Below are 18,338 nucleotides of genomic sequence, written 5' to 3'. Positions count from 1 at the left end.
TAGTAACTGTAATTACTGAATCATAATTAGTCAGTGTCTTTTAATTAAACACTTAAGTATTGCCTACATATAAATAAAATTTTTTTAAGTTCTATGATTTTTAAAGGGAATAATGAAAATTATAAACCAGTTCTATGTAAATCTTTATTCTTAGCATGTTAGACTTATAAAAGTAATGCATAACCAGTCATTAATCAAAAGAGAAATAGAACATGATCATATGCATAAAACTGTTGTAGTTAGCTTATTTACTTTAGGGGGGGACATTGTTAGGATTGTTGTTATAAAATTTTAAGTGGACAATTCCTACCTAAAACATTAAAATATAACCCCCCACCCCCAAAAAAGTAAGATAGAAGTCTGATATACCAGTGCAAAAGTTCATTAGTTAATCTGTTCGCTGCTTTTATTATCTTGCCATGTTTCCTTAGGAGTTGCCCGCATAACCTATGATATTCATTTACATATTCAGGGGTGAATGAGTATATCACAATTTAAGAACTATTGTGTCCAATAATCTCCCCTTTTTTCCCTTATCTGAAGTTTACGATTTAGAATTTTGCATGTACTTGCTTGCTTGGTATAATAGTTACATATTTCTCTATTTTTTTGTTTCCTATTATTCGGAATGGTATGCTTGCTAATGTCAAATCTTAAACATTACCAATTACTCGTAATGCTAAATGGAAATGGTAATGCAGTTTTATATAATGTTTAGATATGCATTATGCATTGCACTTAAATATACATTTTTGAAAAATGTTTGCTTTATAAAAAAAAGTTATATGAAATAATTATATTTTAGGTTAGCATCAGTTCCTGAGCCTAATCAATTTGAAGCATTCTATGTAATTAGTGGACTGTCTGTTGGGCAAACAAATTTTAAAATTGTCACTAAAGCAAATGTATTCAAAGGGATACAGTATTCAAGTGATAATTATCCTATTCAGGTTAGTATTGAGATTTTGCAGGTTTACTGTTATGCTGAGTTGCTGTTTTATGACTTTAATGTTCATTTAATTTGAATGCACACACATAACCGCCCCCCCCCAAAAAAAAGAGTTGTGAATATATGTTTCTATAAGTTTATATTTATAACTACATTGTATGGATATATTCTGTACTACATGCATGCACTTTTATTATTTTACCACAGTTTTATATGAATTTAACATTTCTATGTCATAAATTTGTAAATCATTGCTGTTATTGTATCAATATATATGCACATAATTGCCTACAAAAAGGAACTGTTTTCTGGTTGTTAATATTTGTGCACCGTTTTATACTGAAAATTTGCTCTTCAAAAATAGTGTACACTTTTCTGTTTTTGTAAATCATTGCTGTTATTTTATCAATCATATATGTGCACATAATTGTCTGCAAAAAGGAATTCATTTCTGGTAGTTAATATTTGTGCACAGTTTTATAACATGTTATACTGAAAATTTGTTTTTCAAAAATAGTGTACACTTTTCTGTTATTTTGTAATTATTCTTACAAAAAATTGCGGGTGGGCAAGGTATTAAAAAGTATATATTATCTGTAGATAATAATTTTATTTTATTGAAATAATTTATTATTTTTATTAAAATATGTAATTTTTTTCTATATGAATGGTAAAATTTTTGCACTGCAGTGTAACATTATAAAGATTTCATTACATTTTTGTACATGTTATAGTTATCTGAAAAATCTAATTACATTCAACAGGTGTTTGCTCCTCTTAAACTGAATCCTGATCAAGTAGTATTGGTGAAAGGAGGTACATTTCAGGTATCCCTTATGTAACTTTCAATATATGTATTTTTATATTAATTTTTGCTATCTCCTTTTTTCAAGGTGTTATTGATGTAAATAATTCATGAAACGTCTTGTGTTAGGTGTTATGCTCTGGTGGCCCTCAGCCCCAACTGAATATAGAGTATATTATTGATGATAAAGACATTGCAGTTATATCTGTAGCTGGCATTGTGGAGGCAAAGAAAGTGGGCAAAACATCTTTAACTGCAAGATCTGTGGGTCAGGATAGAAGTGGAAACACTATTGTCTTTTCTGAGGTAATATTTATTATTATTATTACTTTACTGCAGTATTTACTTTTTTCTTTTGAAATGTTAAAATGTCATTTATTTATTTTTTATATGAATTGCCAGAGTTTCTTCTCCTTTTCTTTTTTTTTTAATGTTTAATTTTTAAATTAGTGCTAACATGAATTATTCTATTATGAACATAAATAAATCAGAATTAGCCTGCATGATGAAATTAATTCACAGCATATATGCTGTGAATTAATTTTGAGAACTATAAAGAAGTAGATTTGTTTGAACCATTATAACCAAGATGCTTTAATTGAATATTGCATTAGTTTAGTAAAAAAGAAAATTATCAGGGGGATTTAATTTTAAACTTACATTCTTTTGGCTCCTCTATATCACAAAACTGGCACACCAACATAAGAGGAAGCATGACATAGTTTTACCAAGCTAACCCTCCCCGGAAAATATTATATTAATATTGTTGAAGAGGATTATATTAATATTGTTGAATTAAATATTAAATATTAATATTTAATTTCCTCTTCAACAATATTAAATGACTAATTACCAAACAGATATTAGGTGCCAGTTACTTATAAACAGACAACAAACAAGTATCTACTTCTTAGTTTCTTTACAGATCTGAAAATTATCAAACTTTTAAAAAAATGTATTAAAGATTTTCTATTAACAGCATAAACTGCATTGTACTGTTTATGTATTTTATGTGTACTAAGGAGTAATATGCTATCTATTATTCCTATGCAATTCATTTGTCTAAATTTTTAATGATGGTTTTGTGTGGTATTTGTAGGATAGCATTGTGGTTAGCTGCACATCCTTAGCAGGAGTAAAAATTTATTCACCCTTGTCAAGGATACGTACTGGTTCAGAGGTAAGTATGATTTATATTTATTATTTTGTTTCACTTACTGATGTAGGGTTTATATATATGAAAATTATGTACAGGATACTTGAGACCTGGACCTCATTAGTAGTGCAAAGGACACAGAATAGCATACTCTCTGTTACCATTCATAGCATTTCATTAGAAATTGCTGAATTGAGGTTGGTATGATATCAGTAGGACATTCTGTCATTTTGTCATCTTAACTTTCCTTTGAGGAAGATTTTCCTCTAAATAACCCATACATTTGCAGATATTACCCCCTTCCAATTCCTCCTGTAGATTCCTTTCACATGATATAAAGTTCTTGGTGATTAGGTCTGGCTGTCAGGTGATGCTTTAACTTATCCCAGAAATGTTTAGTTGGTTTGAGATCAGGACTTTGGGCTGGCCCTTTGAGTTCATTCTCTTCTATTTTCTGTAACCACTGAGTGGTGGCTTTTGCTCTATGAAACAATAAACTGTTATGTTGAAAATGATAAATGTTAATTCCAAATAGTTGCCACAGGGTCGGTATTACAGAATAATTTCGCATAAGGCACAGAAAACAAATGGATCTGAAACTAGGAAAGTAATCCTATTTCATTAATTTTTACTCCTTCCGTGAACATTCATCAGGTCTGTATGCATCTATTTAAATGCCACAACATCTAATGTGAATCATCACTCTACATGATCTGTTGTTGCGTCCACAGACAATAGTTAGTTTATTGATCATTAACTTATGTTCTGCAGCTTGCCCTTGGAATTCAAATGCAGACACGTCTGTAAAATGGTGCAAGTACTGGCATCACTTGCAGATGCCAATCAAAAGTCTTTGCCACAATTTCTATTAAAAATTGTTGATATGACTTCACTGCAAGCTGGATGTAAAGGTGATCTCTCAATTTTTTAGCTTTCTTGGCTTGAGCTTGGGTTCTAAGATTATCTCACATTTCCATTTCTGTACTTCATCGTTCATCATTGCACATGATGTGTAGAACTTTCCAGGTATCTCGTAAATGAAATAACTGAATTGGTAGGCACAGAAAATCGTCCCTTCTCAGCCTCATACAGCTGTCATCATGTGACTATTTTCGATAGCTATAGCTAGTATACATCCTTACTAAACACTGATGGTCTTTTTATATGCTCACAACATGATTTAGTATCGATGATCATACTTACCTCTCAGAGAGTTCCAACCAATAATGCAAGATTAGATAGGCTCATCAGTGTTTGGTTAGATAAACATGTAATCGAAATAATTTTATTGTTTCTGATGTTTTATGTGTAGATGAAAATTTTGATTCATAAATCTTCCTTATTAATTTTAATAAGTGAAGTGTCAGAGTTTGTGTGATTCTCAAACATGAAAAGCATTGTAAGCATTTTACATGCTGAATACATCACATAGGTTTATCTCTTATTGCATGACATCTAGCAATAAATCAGCTGATATTTTTAATTGTACCAAAAAGTTTAGCAACATATTTGTTTCTAATTACTCTTTTGTAGATATTTGTCTCTTTTTGGGTGTAGACTTATATTTCATTCCATGGTCAATGAAAAAGTGGCTATTTATGTGTTAATGATTTTGTTTTATCATTACATAATTTCATAATTTATACAGCTTAAAAAATTTGAATTCCATTTGAAGTATTCACTTCCCCCCCCTTTATTTTTTGAAATGTGAAAAGAAAATATGAAAAACAAGCAACATCCATATGCTGAAACACTGAGCAAAAACTAATGCTGCAGAATGGTTACATCAACCATGTGCTTGTGTTTTGAGCAAAAAAGAAAACTTCCTTTTCTTCTTGATTTCAATCAACATATCCGAGTGATTGATACCATTTATGCAAATTTATTTGCAGGTTGTTATTGGCCAGTTATTAATTACTTGTAAAATGCATGTAAAAAGGAAGTAAATTAGATTTAAAAATGTAACAGTTGCAGTAAAATTGTGTTGTCCTTAAAAGAAAAGGAAGAATGTGTGGTTTCATACCCAGAGTTTCATTAACACGTCACATTACCATCTCCCATTTAAACAGTTATATTACTAATATCTCAGACATGGACGTCAGGATCTTTCAACTTAATTTTACTTTAATTAGTATCATATTATGTATTATTCTCTAAAATTACATTTTTAGGTAGAAAACATGTTTAACTTCAGTAACATGAAACTTTATTATGTACTTGTTAAAAAAAATCATCTCTAATTTATCACTTGTGTACTCTCAGCCTTGTCCAGCCATGTCAAAATTATTTTTGTTGCAATTAACTCCAGATGTAAGGGCGGAGACAATTCCTGCTAGCCATTTGTAATCACCAGGTGTCTCTGCTCTCTGTCACTTGTCCATTTAAAATTGAACTGCATAGTCAGCTTAGAACAGAAGACATCATAATATGCTCAGCTGGTAAATTTGAACTTTAAAATTATTATGCAAACTAAACAGGTTAAAGTAATGAACAATTCCAAAATGTATATTAGAAATCTGTAATAATTTTAATGTGATGAAAAGTAGCATCTAGGAAACTATTAATGATTCAGCACTCTATCTAAATATTTTTATTTAAGCATATTAACTGAATGTAGTCTTTCTGATTTTCTGTTAGATGCCTATGTATGCAATGGGTTTGAGTGAGCAAGAAAATCCTTTTGCATTTGGTACTGTTTTGCCCACTGCGAAGTTCAAGTGGAGTGTTAGCAATGATAAAGTTGCTACTTTGTATAACTTGTACAGCTCTGTAAGTTTATTTTAGATATTTGGCAATATTAAAATACCAGTATTTTTACAACGTTTGATATTTTCTGATGATGATTATGGCAGTTTGTTTTTTATATTAAGATGCAATATTACTTAATAACTTCTAATTATTGTATTAATAATATGTTACATAATGACATTTATAAGAGCCAATGCCTCGTAAAGCAATTTTCAAAACTTGGGCCAATTGTCTGCTGCTAATAATAATACAAATGACTTTACCAAAGTTTGTCTAAAGATTACTTTTACGAAAGTTCTTGACTAAGTATTTATTTGTACATAAAATGTTGCTGTTTATTTTTGTATAATTTAAAATTTTATTTCATAGATGGGGCTGCAGGAAACATCTGAAAATAATTTCCGTGTTGGTATAAAGGCTCAACAAGATGGTTTAGTCACTGTGCATCTGGAAGTTACCTTACCAAAAGAAATATCTTTTAAACCTTTTGGCTCTTCCTCAGTTCTTACAAGTGAAATTCAGATTCAAGTAAGTTAATATTTCCTTGTTAGTGTTAAAATGTTATTTTTTTAAACAAAAATATTTTATGTTTGCTAACTTTTGATTAAAAGGAATTTTTTCTTTGATATGCATCAGTTAACTGTGTACCCACTGTTATGGACTGTAGCTACGAAATAGACGAAACTAAATTTCTTTTAAATCCATCTTTTATTCTATTCAAAAATTAACCGCTCAATTAGCAGCCATTAAAAAATCCAAGCAACAAATTTCTCATCGAACAAGCTAATAAAAAATAATTTAAAAAAAAAAAATTGATGCATGTGCGTTACAAGATTCGTTGCTAGGCAACTAAGTAAGAGGCGAAAGGTTTTGCATAGCACAGAAGATCAGGTGCCAACATCCTGCCCGACGTTGAAATACTAATTTCAAAGCTAATATAAATTATTTAAGAAATTCAAAGTTTGATACATATATCAGTTAGAAACAATTAAATGCAATATTAATATAAGTAATTATAAGATAAATTTTCTTTTTTCGAAAACTTTAAATGTTCAATAATAAAAGTGAATTTCATTCATGGAATTTGCTTTCATTTTCGTAGTTCTAACATATATTTTATTGCATTGTTCTGATTCTTTGATACATTTATTTGTGCTGAGAATTGTTAACATGAGAAACATGTAAATAGTTTTCTTTAGTTTAATGAATATAAAATATTAATTACATTTTTATTTTCTTATCATAAAATTTTTCTTGTAATAAATTACAAGAAGTGGCAGATGATGTTGATGTTGTCGTTGCCACTGGTTTTGGAATCTTGTTGGTCTTGTGGCACCATCTATAAGGCTTCTATCACACGTCGGTTTGTTTCGGAAGACAAATATTTAGAGCAATTTTTCTGCTTTGTCTCAACAGCCAATCACCATAGATCGCCTTGGGGTTAACACAGGGGAAACTGGTTCTCCATTACAAACAAGCTGATTGGTTGAAAACAAACAACTTACAATGTTTTTGGAAAGGAAGGAAAAAGTCACTTTCTTTCAGTAGTAAACCAGGCCGGAAAATTTTCCAATAACATTTGTTCGTGTGTGAAGTGTCTGGTGTGCAAATATAGAATAATAACACTTCTCTGACTCCAATGGAACCAATATTTTATTCCTTACGATGTTATATATTCTTATTCATAAGATTTATTTACATTTTACACGCACGTAGCATCGCATGACAAAAACTCGAAGTTTGTTTACTTCGTTCTTCGTGGAGACTAGAAGGTGTTGCCATTCTGCTTTAACTAAATTTAATGAGAAACTTAACGGAACTGAAGCGACACTACACACCCCCTTCCTAGTGACAGCGATTATGGAAGATAATCTTTAAAGTGACTGGGAAACCTCACATGTCTGCGGGTTCTAGTAGTCTTGGTTTTATGATGAGTTTCTGAATTTTCTTCAGTGTTCTTGAGTGCAGGTGTTTCCCCAAGTTCCGCTTTCTTGGAATGGGAGTTTTGAAAAGGAATATCAGAATCTTGCACTAGGAAACATGGCTTTAGTCTGTCTATTGAAACTCTTTTAACTTTTCCTTGGATTTCAATATCGAAGTGCTTATTCTTTCTTGCTCTTACAGGATACAGTCCAAGATAGACAGGCTGTAGCGACGAATTATTAATGTTGTTGTATAGGAATACGTGAGAACAGTTGGAAAGATGTTTAGAAACAAAGACTGTTCTATTTCCATGGGTGGTGCTAGAACTTGGCTTCATAGAGCTCTTATTATTTTCTGAAGGTTTTGAGAAAATTCAGACTGTTTCATATGAGGTACCGTTGAAAAGAATTCACCAGGTAATGCTAAAGGGGTTCCGTATACAAGTTCTGCGGATGAGCAACCTAGGTCTTCCTTGATGGCAGATCTTATGCCTAAAAGAACGAAAGGCAATGCTTCCAGCCATGATTTTGATTCGAGTAGATGACATTTGAGACTTACTTTTAAAGTTCGGTGTTGTCTTTCGATCAGGCCATTTGCCTGTGAATGGTACGCAGTTGTAGTGTTTGTATGAAAACCAAGATATTTTCCTAAAGCTTGAAAAAGTTGGCTATCAAATTGCCGACCTTGGTCAGATGTTATGCGATTCAGAATTCCAAAGCGTGAAAACCAAGTATAAATCAAAGCTTTAGCAATAGATTTTACTGATTGATCTTCTAACGGTATCGCTTCGATCCATCGTGTATAACGATCGATTATGGTTAGAAGGTATTTGAATCCTTTGCAAGGAGGTAGCGGACCCACCAGATCTATGTTTAAATGCTGAAATCTGTGGGGAGGTACTTTGAATTCTCCCAAAGATGACTGTGTATGTCTGTGAACTTTAGATCTTTGGCAAGATAAACATGCTCTAGTCCATAGTTGGCAGTCTTTATTCATATTGGACCATATGAAACGTCGTGTTATCAATTTTATCGTGGATCTTATTCCAGGATGAGATAAATTATGGATTGAAGAAAATATTTTCTGCCGAAACTTTGCAGGGATGTATGGTTGATTATAATTTGTAGAAGTATCACAGTAAATTTTCTTGTCGCTGTCCGGTATAGGGATCTGTAGGATTTTTAAGTTTGGGTTGTTTTTTAGTATCTCCAAGTCGTCATCTTCTTGACAGTCTACTATAGTTTCTAAGTCTATTGCAGATGGTACAGAAATGGTGTCTATGCGAGAGAGAGCGTCAGCGACGGTATTTTCATGCCCTTGTATGAATCGGATATCGTTTGAGAACTGGCCAATATATGACAGTTGTCTAGCTTGTCGTGGCGAAGCTTTTTCCAAATTTTGTTGATAGGCAAATGTTAGTGGTTTGTGATCCGTGTATATTGCAAAAGTTCGCCCTTCTAAGATGTATTTGAAATGTTTTACTGCTGTATAGATGGCTAAGAGTTCTCTGTTATAGGCACTATATTTTTGTTGTGCTGATGTCAAATTTCGGGAAAAGAAACTTAAGGGTTGTTTTGCATTATTCACAATCTGATGTAAAACGGCTCCAATGGCAGTATCGGAAGCATCAGTTGTTAGCGATATTTCAGCCTTTTCGGATGGGTGAGTTAAGTTTGTGGCATGAATAAGTGCATCTTTTAAGATCTGGAAGGCGTTTCTTGTTTCTGCCGTCCAGGTTATTTCTTTTCTGCAGTTATTTTTAATACCACTGAGCAATGTTGTTAAAGGTTGTTGCAGTTTTGCACAATTTGGTATGAATCTGTGATAAAAATCGTCTTAAACTAGTAAATGTGGTTCTGGGAAATTTTTAATGGCATCAACTTTCATTGAGAGAGGTTTAAGTTCTTCAGCTGACACTTCGTATCCCAGGAATGCAAGTTTTGTTTGACCAAATTTACACTTTGCCGCATTAATACACAGGCCATATTCGTTTAGTCTCTCGAGGACTGCTCGTATATGTTTTCGATGAGTTTCTTCATCTGGAGAGGCTATTAGAATGTCATCCAAATAGCAAAACACGAATTCTAGTCCATTCAACACACTGTTCATGAAACGTTGGAACGTTTGGGCCGCATTTCGTAGGCCGAACGTCATGAATGGTAACTCGAATAAACCAAAGGGAGAGAGAATGGCCGTTTTCGGTATATCTTCTTCGCGAACTGGAATTTGTTGGTACGCTCTAATGAGGTCAATGGATGAGAAAATTTTTTTCCAGCTAAAATGGAACTGCAATCTGTTAAAAATGGGAGAGGGTATCTATCAGGAATCATGACGTTGTTTAACGCTCGATAGTCTCCACAAGGTCTCCAATCACCTGATTTCTTCATAGCGAGATGTAGTGGGCTCGACCAGTTACTTTTGGATGGCCTGCATAAACCCATTTGGAGCATAAATTCAAAAACTCCTTTTTAGTCGCTTTGAGTTTCTCAGCTGATAGTCTCCTGGCTTTAGCGAAAACTGGTGGACCTCTGGTTTCGATATAATGTTCAATGTTATGATTTTTAACTTTATTATTAACTACATTCAGTTTTAACAAATCCGGAAAATCGTTAATGATACGTTTATATGGATCATTTATGGCATTTAAAATTGGAATATTATTACTGTTATTTTGAAAACGAGGAGTTCCATTGGTTGTTAAGAATGTAGTACCATCAATCAACTTGCGATTTTTAGAATCTACCAAAAGGTTAAAATTTGCAAGAAAATCCATGCCTATTACCGGTTTGTTTACCTCCACAATTACAAAAGGCCATGTGAATGATTGTCCGAGTCCAAGATCAAGCTTGAGTAATTTTTGGCCATATGTTTTAATTTTTGTACCATTTGCAACAAAGAGTTCTAATTTTGAGATTTTTTTTTTTATTTGCTGGCAAGGGAGGAATGACAGAAATTTCTGCCCCGGTATCTATTAAAAATTGGGTAGCCGATTCTTTGTCGCTGATGAAAAGATGACTCAGCTGCACCCCTTGTCCCTCCGTCGTCAATGAGAGACGGGGAGCTGGTTTTCCGGACTATTTTTCTGTGATGTTGATGAGTAGTTGCAGGGTTGTTTACACTTAAATGACTTATCACCGAATTTTTTATGTTAGTAACAAATATCACTAGATCTGTTACCACTGTAACTCCTATCTCGTGATTTGGATAGGTTACGAAAATAGGGACGACTGTCGTTGCTTGTTTAAAGCAGAAACTTGTAAGCTAAGTTCACTAACCTGTTTTTGTAAATTTTCAATCACTTCCTTTTTTTCCCTTATGGATGATGCAGCAGCTATTTGGGAAGTAACAGGGTTTAATTCCCAAATCTTATCGGCCATTGTAGCCACTTTTGAGAAATCTTCACTACTAACAGATATAATGCTATGCATATTAACGGGTAAACGTTGTAGCCACAATGTTTTTAGGAAAGTATCTGTTACTTTATCGCCAGCCAAATTACGCATCTCACACAGTAATTGAGATGGCTTTTTGTCACCCAGTTCTAACTCACTCAGTAATTTTTGGGTTTTTTGAGTCTCTGAATCAGCATATAATGAAATTAGTCTATTTTTAATTGCCTCATATTTATTATCTTGTGGTGGACTTAGCAAAATATCAGATACCTGTGACAAAATATCAGGTTCAATGGAACTTATAACATAATCATATTTTGTTTGATCTGCACTAATTTTTGTATTTCTAAATTGTGCTTCTAGTTGAATAAACCATATTTTAGGATCTGGCTTCCAAAAAGGAGGAACTTTAACGCTTACCTTGGCGACAGATGCAGTTGTTGCTTTAATTTCAGTTTCGTCTTCATCAACCATTGTAGAATTCGATCATGCCGGGATACACCAGTGAACTGTCTGGTGTGCAAATATAGAATAATAACACTTCTCTGACTCCAATGGAACCAATATTTTATTCCTTACGATGTTATAGATTCTTATTCATAAGATTTATTTACATTTTACATGCACATAGCATCGCGTGATAAAAACTCGAAGTTTGTTTACTTCGTTCTTCGCGGAGACTAGAAGGTGTTGCCATTCCGCTTTAACTAAATTTAATTAGAAACTTAACGGAACTGAAGCGACACTACAGTGTGAAACAAACGCTGTGTGATATGCTCCTTTTATTGGTACTGTAAAACCAGTTGCAACTCTGCTTCTTTGACTTACGGAGATCACAAAAAAACTGTGAAGCCATGACACTCCTGTTGCACCTTGCTAAAATGGAAAAGTATTGAATTTCATTTACTCTTGCAGCTCTGTGGCAACCTTGTCCAGACATTCTCTATACAGATTCCATATTCTTAATATATATATATATATATATTATTCCTATATTCACGATGCAGTGCATTCTCTAGAAAGTCTGTAGAAATCTGCACTTGAGACTGTCCAGCTTCCAGTCTCCTGATGATTTTTCACCTCATTCCGTCATTCAAATGTTGATGTGAACTTGGTGTCTAGGGGATCTGAGCTGACGATACATATCTAGGTGACTAAAGTATTTTATATAACTATCAGTGGAGATACATTTAGTGGAAAAAAAAATAAAAGTGTGATAATTAAGAGGTTTTATCTTTGTTGTCTATTCATTACATCTTAGTCGAAAGCACGACTGCTCCCCTTATCTTCCATCATTCATCTCACTGCGATACAGTTAGTTGTGTTGCGTAGTTGCAGTTTTGCTACTTACACTCGGGCATCCTGATGGAATGCGGTCTTTCATTTTGGTAGCACGACCATCGGCATTTGGAGATCTTTGCTGAGTTTTGCCCCAGTCGTCATCATGGCCGTCTTAGAACATCGTAGCCGGTGATTCCCTTCTTCAGTGCCATCTGGAACAATCTGTCTGGATTCATCTATGTACATATGTCTCCTCAAACATGGTCTGGATATGTCTTCTTAACCCTTTGTTGCTCAGAACTTGAATCACTTCCAACACTCTTAAATTAAAACATAAATGGATGAAAATGCCTTTATAATATACTTTGAACTTTTCTTTTTAAACAGTAGATGCGAGCATATCACAAGGAGACCCAGAATTTTCACCTATGATGTGTTATTAAAATCCACGTACAGTAAGACCCCGCTTAACGCTGTTTCGGTTTAGGGCTCTTTTATTTCAACCCGGGGATTCTCCGAAATTGTACGCAGCGCTAGGTTTCCAACTAACATATCCGAAACAGTGTAGTTGTGTTTCTTGCTTGGTGGACGCATTTTTATCATTTGAAACATTTGTTGACATTATTGTAAGTTTAAATTTGTATAATACTATAACGATTAATACAGTGACAAATATTTTGATCTTTAGTTTTTATCATGGGTGATAATAAAAAACAAGAAAAGAAAGCAACCAGAAAAAGCATTTCACTGGAAACTCAAATGCAAGTGATTAGAAGATTAGATTCTGGTGAACGTCAATCTCAAATTAGTGCTGCATTGATTTTGGCAACTTCAACAATAAGGACAATTCTTAAGAATAAAGAAAAAATATTGTCATCGGCAACTGCAAGTACGTCGAGCTCTGCAACTAGAATTACCCGTTCTAGAAATAATATTATAGAGGAAATGGAAAAACGACTGTCTATATGGATTGACGACGAAATTGAACGCAATATGCCATTAAGCCAATCTATCATAATGCCTTCTTAACAAAAAGGCAGAAAATTGGAAACCCAGAATAGACTGAATGATCTGACTGAGAATTTTATTTGTTTTTAAAAGTATATGCGTTTATATTGTTTTTATTTTTGTAAGAAATAAATGTTTGATTTTATTTTTATTAAAAAAAACATTATTAAATTTAATGCCTAACCATTTTTTATCCATCTTCCCCTAACCCCATTATTTACATGTTAAGATAGCCTCGCTTAGCACTGTTTCGCATTACGCTCTACTTCGATGGAACGTATCCCCCGCATTAAGTGGGGTCTTACTGTATTTTCATGTAATTTTCTCTACAAAAAAATTTGTTTGAAAAAAAATTTCTGTTTTTGAATTTGATGACCGTACTCTATATTATTATTTGTTTTATATATATTTTTTTAATTTATCATACAAAAAGCATGCGCAGAATCATTTAATAAAACGGGATGTTCCACCAGCGGAAACACTTCGCCTTTTGCCATCTCATGCTATTATGCATCAGAACATCCATTCTTAAGAGAAAACATCTGTTGTATACCTTTTCTGTTTCCCTTATTTTGAGGGTATAATAAAATTCAAACAAAGCAATATTGAGGGGTGAGGTGTGGTTTGTGCTATTAAAGCCCTTGAAATTTTTGTGAGTAGTTTTCAGGCGGGAATTTTATCAGTAGCTCGAGTTATCCTTACTTAGAGCTGCACAAATTTTTTGCTGTCGCATTCCCATTTATTTTCAGTAATTGTGTAGATATTTTTTATGTATGTATATCTTATAGCTTATTTTTCTTTATTGTTAATATTAATTGTAGTTAATTTTTTATTATTAATTTTCCATAAATGGCGTGGAGATATCTAAACTCTTTCCGAAGAGCTAAAAGTGCTTCATAAATTACCCTCGGATTCTGAATCAGAGCATTAGGATAGCAGTGATACTGAGATATACACTCCTGAACCACTTGTGCAATCTAATTATGATATGTCAGATTAAACTTATTTATCGGATGAGGAGGTTGATGATCCATCTCAGCCAGGCCCTTCTACGCAGCTTCAAGTTACTACTTGGAATTCTAAACATATTGTACCACGGAACAGAAGCCACACAAAGCAAGTTTTGTGTCAAAACTTGAAAAGTTGGTTTGTGCTTCTCTCTGAACGGTGTGACATGCTTTGAGCAACTTCACGAAGCTAAGAAATTGAAAAATTTGTAAAAAATTTTGTATATAGTACATATATTTATCTCATTTATCCATATATATTAAAAAATATTGTGTATATCCAGAAAACCATGTATACACCCATAATACAGTGTTTATTCATTACTATACAAAAGCTTCTACTCATTTTCGTGCTTCACTGCTATGCTCGCTTAGTCGCTATTTTAAGAGCTCTGGCAGCGTGGTGTTCCACCTCATTGAACACCCACAAAATTAAAACAGTAACTGCAATTTTTACCAAATTTTACACGTATACTCCTTTAAGCCTAAATAGACTGCGTACAACTTTTTTTGTTGAAATTCCGACTTTAAAATGTAGTACGCCACAAAGGGTTAAATATTATATAAATGCGTCTTTGATATCCTCAAGATCCGTCTTTCGAATTTGTCTTTAAGCCGTCTTTCTTAATACATTTCATCCTTAGTCATCATCTTCATTCCTCTTAAAATAGTTTATCTTTAAACAGTGGTCTGTTAGTAAATTCGGGAAAAAGTCTAAATCAAGAATCATCAGAATCGGTATTTCCTTATCAAAACTTACACAGTTTTCTTCCTTGATCCTCTGAATCTGCTTTTCCGCTTCTTTTTTCTCACCTTTATTTACTTTTGTTCCGTATTTGCTTTTTGTATTAGTGTCTTTGTAATCGGGTTTTCTGGTTTTCAACCTTCTCCTCTTCGCCGGTGGTCTCTGTAGTTTGTACGACTTCAGTGGTTTCTTTTGGTTATATGTTGCAAAGTATGTTACTGAAGTTTTTCTAGTGGAATTAGCATTTAGTTTATCATAAACTATGAGCTGAGACTTTCCATTGGGAAAATACTTTTTTTCAGAATCTCCTTCTGCGTTGGCATTTTTCCTCAATGGCTTCAAATCTGCATCTGTTGTACTTGAGATTCCTTTTGCATTAATTCATCATTGACAGCATCATTTTCATTTACAGCAGTATCTGTATCACACGAGACGTCAGAATCCACAATCAGGGAATCATTGCCATTTGCTTTGATTGTAGATGAAGTGTCCAGTTTGATCACATCATGTACTGTAACTGGAACTATATTAACAAGATCAGTTTCTGGTTTTGGAAGTGAAAAACAAGAATTCACAACTTTTCTAGCTCCTTTCTCAGAACCACTTCCATTGCAATAAGCACTTTTGTGCCCTTCAGAATCACTTTCAGAGTTCTTGTTTTCTGTGGTAATGCAAATAGTTGATCTAAATAAAGAACCATCTGTTTTGAATTCACCTTTAAATCTCTCTAAAGGTTCATTACCAAATCCCATTAACTGTAAATCTCCCTGGGATTCTAGTTATACTACTTTCAATTGCTATCTGGGTATATAAATCACTTGCACAACAAGAGCATGCATTAATATTGATTCTTGAAGGGTGACTGGGAGAGGTATGAGATGAAATTTAGTTGGGAATGAGTTATCTGCCACCTTTTAATTTGGGTGCAATTCTAGAAACTGTGTAGATTTTTGGAATGAATAATGTGAAAAATCTACTGCACTCATTCCAGAAATCAAACCATGGCTCTTCCAGTAATTAACTGAATGTGCCACTTATACAATGAGAGCATCTATCGAAAGTACAATAATTCCTTCATCTAAAATATTATATCAAAATAACAGGGTATAAGAAGAAACGTTAGTTTTTATCTTTTTTTCTCAAGCATTTGTCCATATGTTATACCAGGTAGCTGCTTTGATGTCAGTATTTAGACTTTTTTATATGTAATAGAATGAATGCATATTTTAATTTCAGGTGTTTAAAAGATTGGAATTAACAAATCCTGAAGTGGTGCAAGATATGATATTACTGTCTCCAAATTCTCATCTAAAGCTAAAGAGCAACAGGTAATATTTTTTGGCATTGACTTATACATTATGTATTGGTTTTCATCTTTAATTTGATGCTAAACGATTTTGTAATTCACATGATCCAGAAAAGAACGTCAAAGAAATTCACGTGTCAAAGAAAAAACATTCTTTGACAAAAAGTTTCTTCTTTGATTAGGTGCAGTGGGTATGGAGATCTGTAGCTGTGTACGCTGCACCGAAGTGTTTATATTACTGTTAATTTCTTATATTAAGGCATGTTGTACTGAGACTATGGCATTATTTCCAAGAATAAGTACACAAGTTCAGACATGGAATTTCTGTTATTAATATTTGCTGTGAATGATGTAGGAAAGAATAGTGGATAATAGTGTTTTTCTTGAATGATTTAAAAGTAGCTTCTTGCATGAAGCTACAATAGAGTATTAATCGATAGAGCTTGGTGCAGAATATATTTAATTTTAGATATTTTTTTTTTTTTTTTTAATCTTCCAAAAGCAGAATATTTTGTAAAAGACAGTTTTTGTCTATGTCTTTTTTGTGTTATTTCTGTTATGTGACTTAAGATATTACAGATACTGAAATCTAAATACAGATCTTAGCTGATGCACTATTTTCTTGCCACACTAAATAATGGGAAGCTTCCTGCAGATTTCATAAAGGAATTAAACTTAGAAATGAAATTGCTAAGCAAATTACTGTACAAATATTAAGCAAAGTGCTGCTACAATGTATGGCTAAGATTAACATTTCAGAAAAAGAATAAACTTGCCTTGTTTCTGTGTAGAGTTTTGTGAAAAGATATTCATTCCTGAACTTATCGAATATGCTAGGAGTGTATCTGACTGCAATTATGACAGAGATTACAGGAGAAAACCTAGAGGAATGGTGATATTGATGATGTTATGTCTTCTGTTTATCAAAAACTAAGCAATAAATTTTATCGATGGTTTTGTGAGAGGAGCCAGGAAGAAAAATGAAGTGGAGAATATTATTTCTGTAGGTAAATGTATATACTGAAGCTAAGCAAACTTAGCTTACCTTTCACACATCCCGCAGTGCTGTTAATTCTCCAAAACAAAACTTATGAGGACTATATCCATTAATAATAGGACGCATATTTAAACACAAATCATATTTATTCATCTGTAACTAAAATGATAAAGCGACACATGCATTAATGCTGCATACAAGCATATACGAAAGCTTAATAATAAAAAGGAACATGCGATATAATAATTGAGCGTGATTGGCACACACACGCCTTTGCATTTCCAGGATTACCAGGAGTGAGTTGGAAAAAACACTTTTTTTGTGTTTGCCTGATTAATTTACAACATATAGGTAATGAGAAATTTAGACATTGCCAGGGACTGCATCATTCTAGAAAATAAACTTCCCTTCATATCTTGTTCTCAAGGGCAAATACCATGCTTTTTTAGTATAGATATCTTGATGAACCTTTATGTCAGGGTTTGTAAAATGCTTAAAAGTCTAGTTTTTTTTTTTTTTTTTTTTTTTTGTGTGTGTGTGTGTGTGTGTGTGTGTGTGTGTCCGTCCATCAAAAGTCCTTAATTTTACTCATTTGACATTTCTGGCTGTTTTTTATGACTGCCATTTTGAGTGTGAATTAACATTTTGGAGGAATATTTTTTTTCCAGAGCATTGACAAATATGTATTTGATAGATCGTTTCAAACCTTTCCCACTTCTTCCTAAAAAATGGTAGATACTTGAGTTTTAGAAGCACGTGGCCCTGCTTCAGTTGAAATATTAACATTTTGAAGTAACTCTTTCTTTGCGAATGAAGAATTCATAAAACTGGCTTTGAATTTGGCAACTTTTCAGCTTTGATGATTTCAAAATTAGTTTGTATTAAAAATTTTTATTTAGGGATTCATGAAATTTTGACATTTTTTGAAATAAATTTAATAACACTGATAAATATAAAAATAGTGATAATATATTAAAAAATGATATTACTTTCCGTTTTGGTGTCATAAGTTTTGAACCCT

The 18,338-nt window shown here is 33.0% G+C and overlaps 1 protein-coding gene across 3 annotated transcripts in view; it reads left to right on the top strand.

Annotated features, from left to right (window-relative positions):
* Positions 1–18,338, top strand: part of LOC118182413 (nuclear pore membrane glycoprotein 210-like) — a 182,462-nt gene that overhangs the window by 123,830 nt on the left and 40,294 nt on the right. For all 3 annotated transcript variants that reach the window (XR_015040766.1, XM_085815406.1, XM_085815405.1), the window contains exons 27-33: positions 806–950; positions 1,714–1,776; positions 1,884–2,060; positions 2,854–2,934; positions 5,548–5,679; positions 6,028–6,186; positions 16,251–16,342. Coding sequence is in view for 2 of the 3 variants with exons in the window: in XM_085815406.1 (XP_085671532.1) it covers positions 806–950; positions 1,714–1,776; positions 1,884–2,060; positions 2,854–2,934; positions 5,548–5,679; positions 6,028–6,186; positions 16,251–16,342 (849 nt within the window). In the remaining variant the exon portion in view is untranslated. The remainder of the gene's footprint in view (positions 1–805; positions 951–1,713; positions 1,777–1,883; positions 2,061–2,853; positions 2,935–5,547; positions 5,680–6,027; positions 6,187–16,250; positions 16,343–18,338) is intronic.

The sequence above is a fragment of the Stegodyphus dumicola genome, chromosome 4 (assembly GCF_044657685.1).
Source record: "Stegodyphus dumicola isolate Sdum_Otavi_A_Nest chromosome 4, ASM4465768v1".
Classification (NCBI taxonomy): domain Eukaryota; kingdom Metazoa; phylum Arthropoda; class Arachnida; order Araneae; family Eresidae; genus Stegodyphus; species Stegodyphus dumicola.
This window is presented reverse-complemented; position numbering and strand designations above follow the sequence as displayed.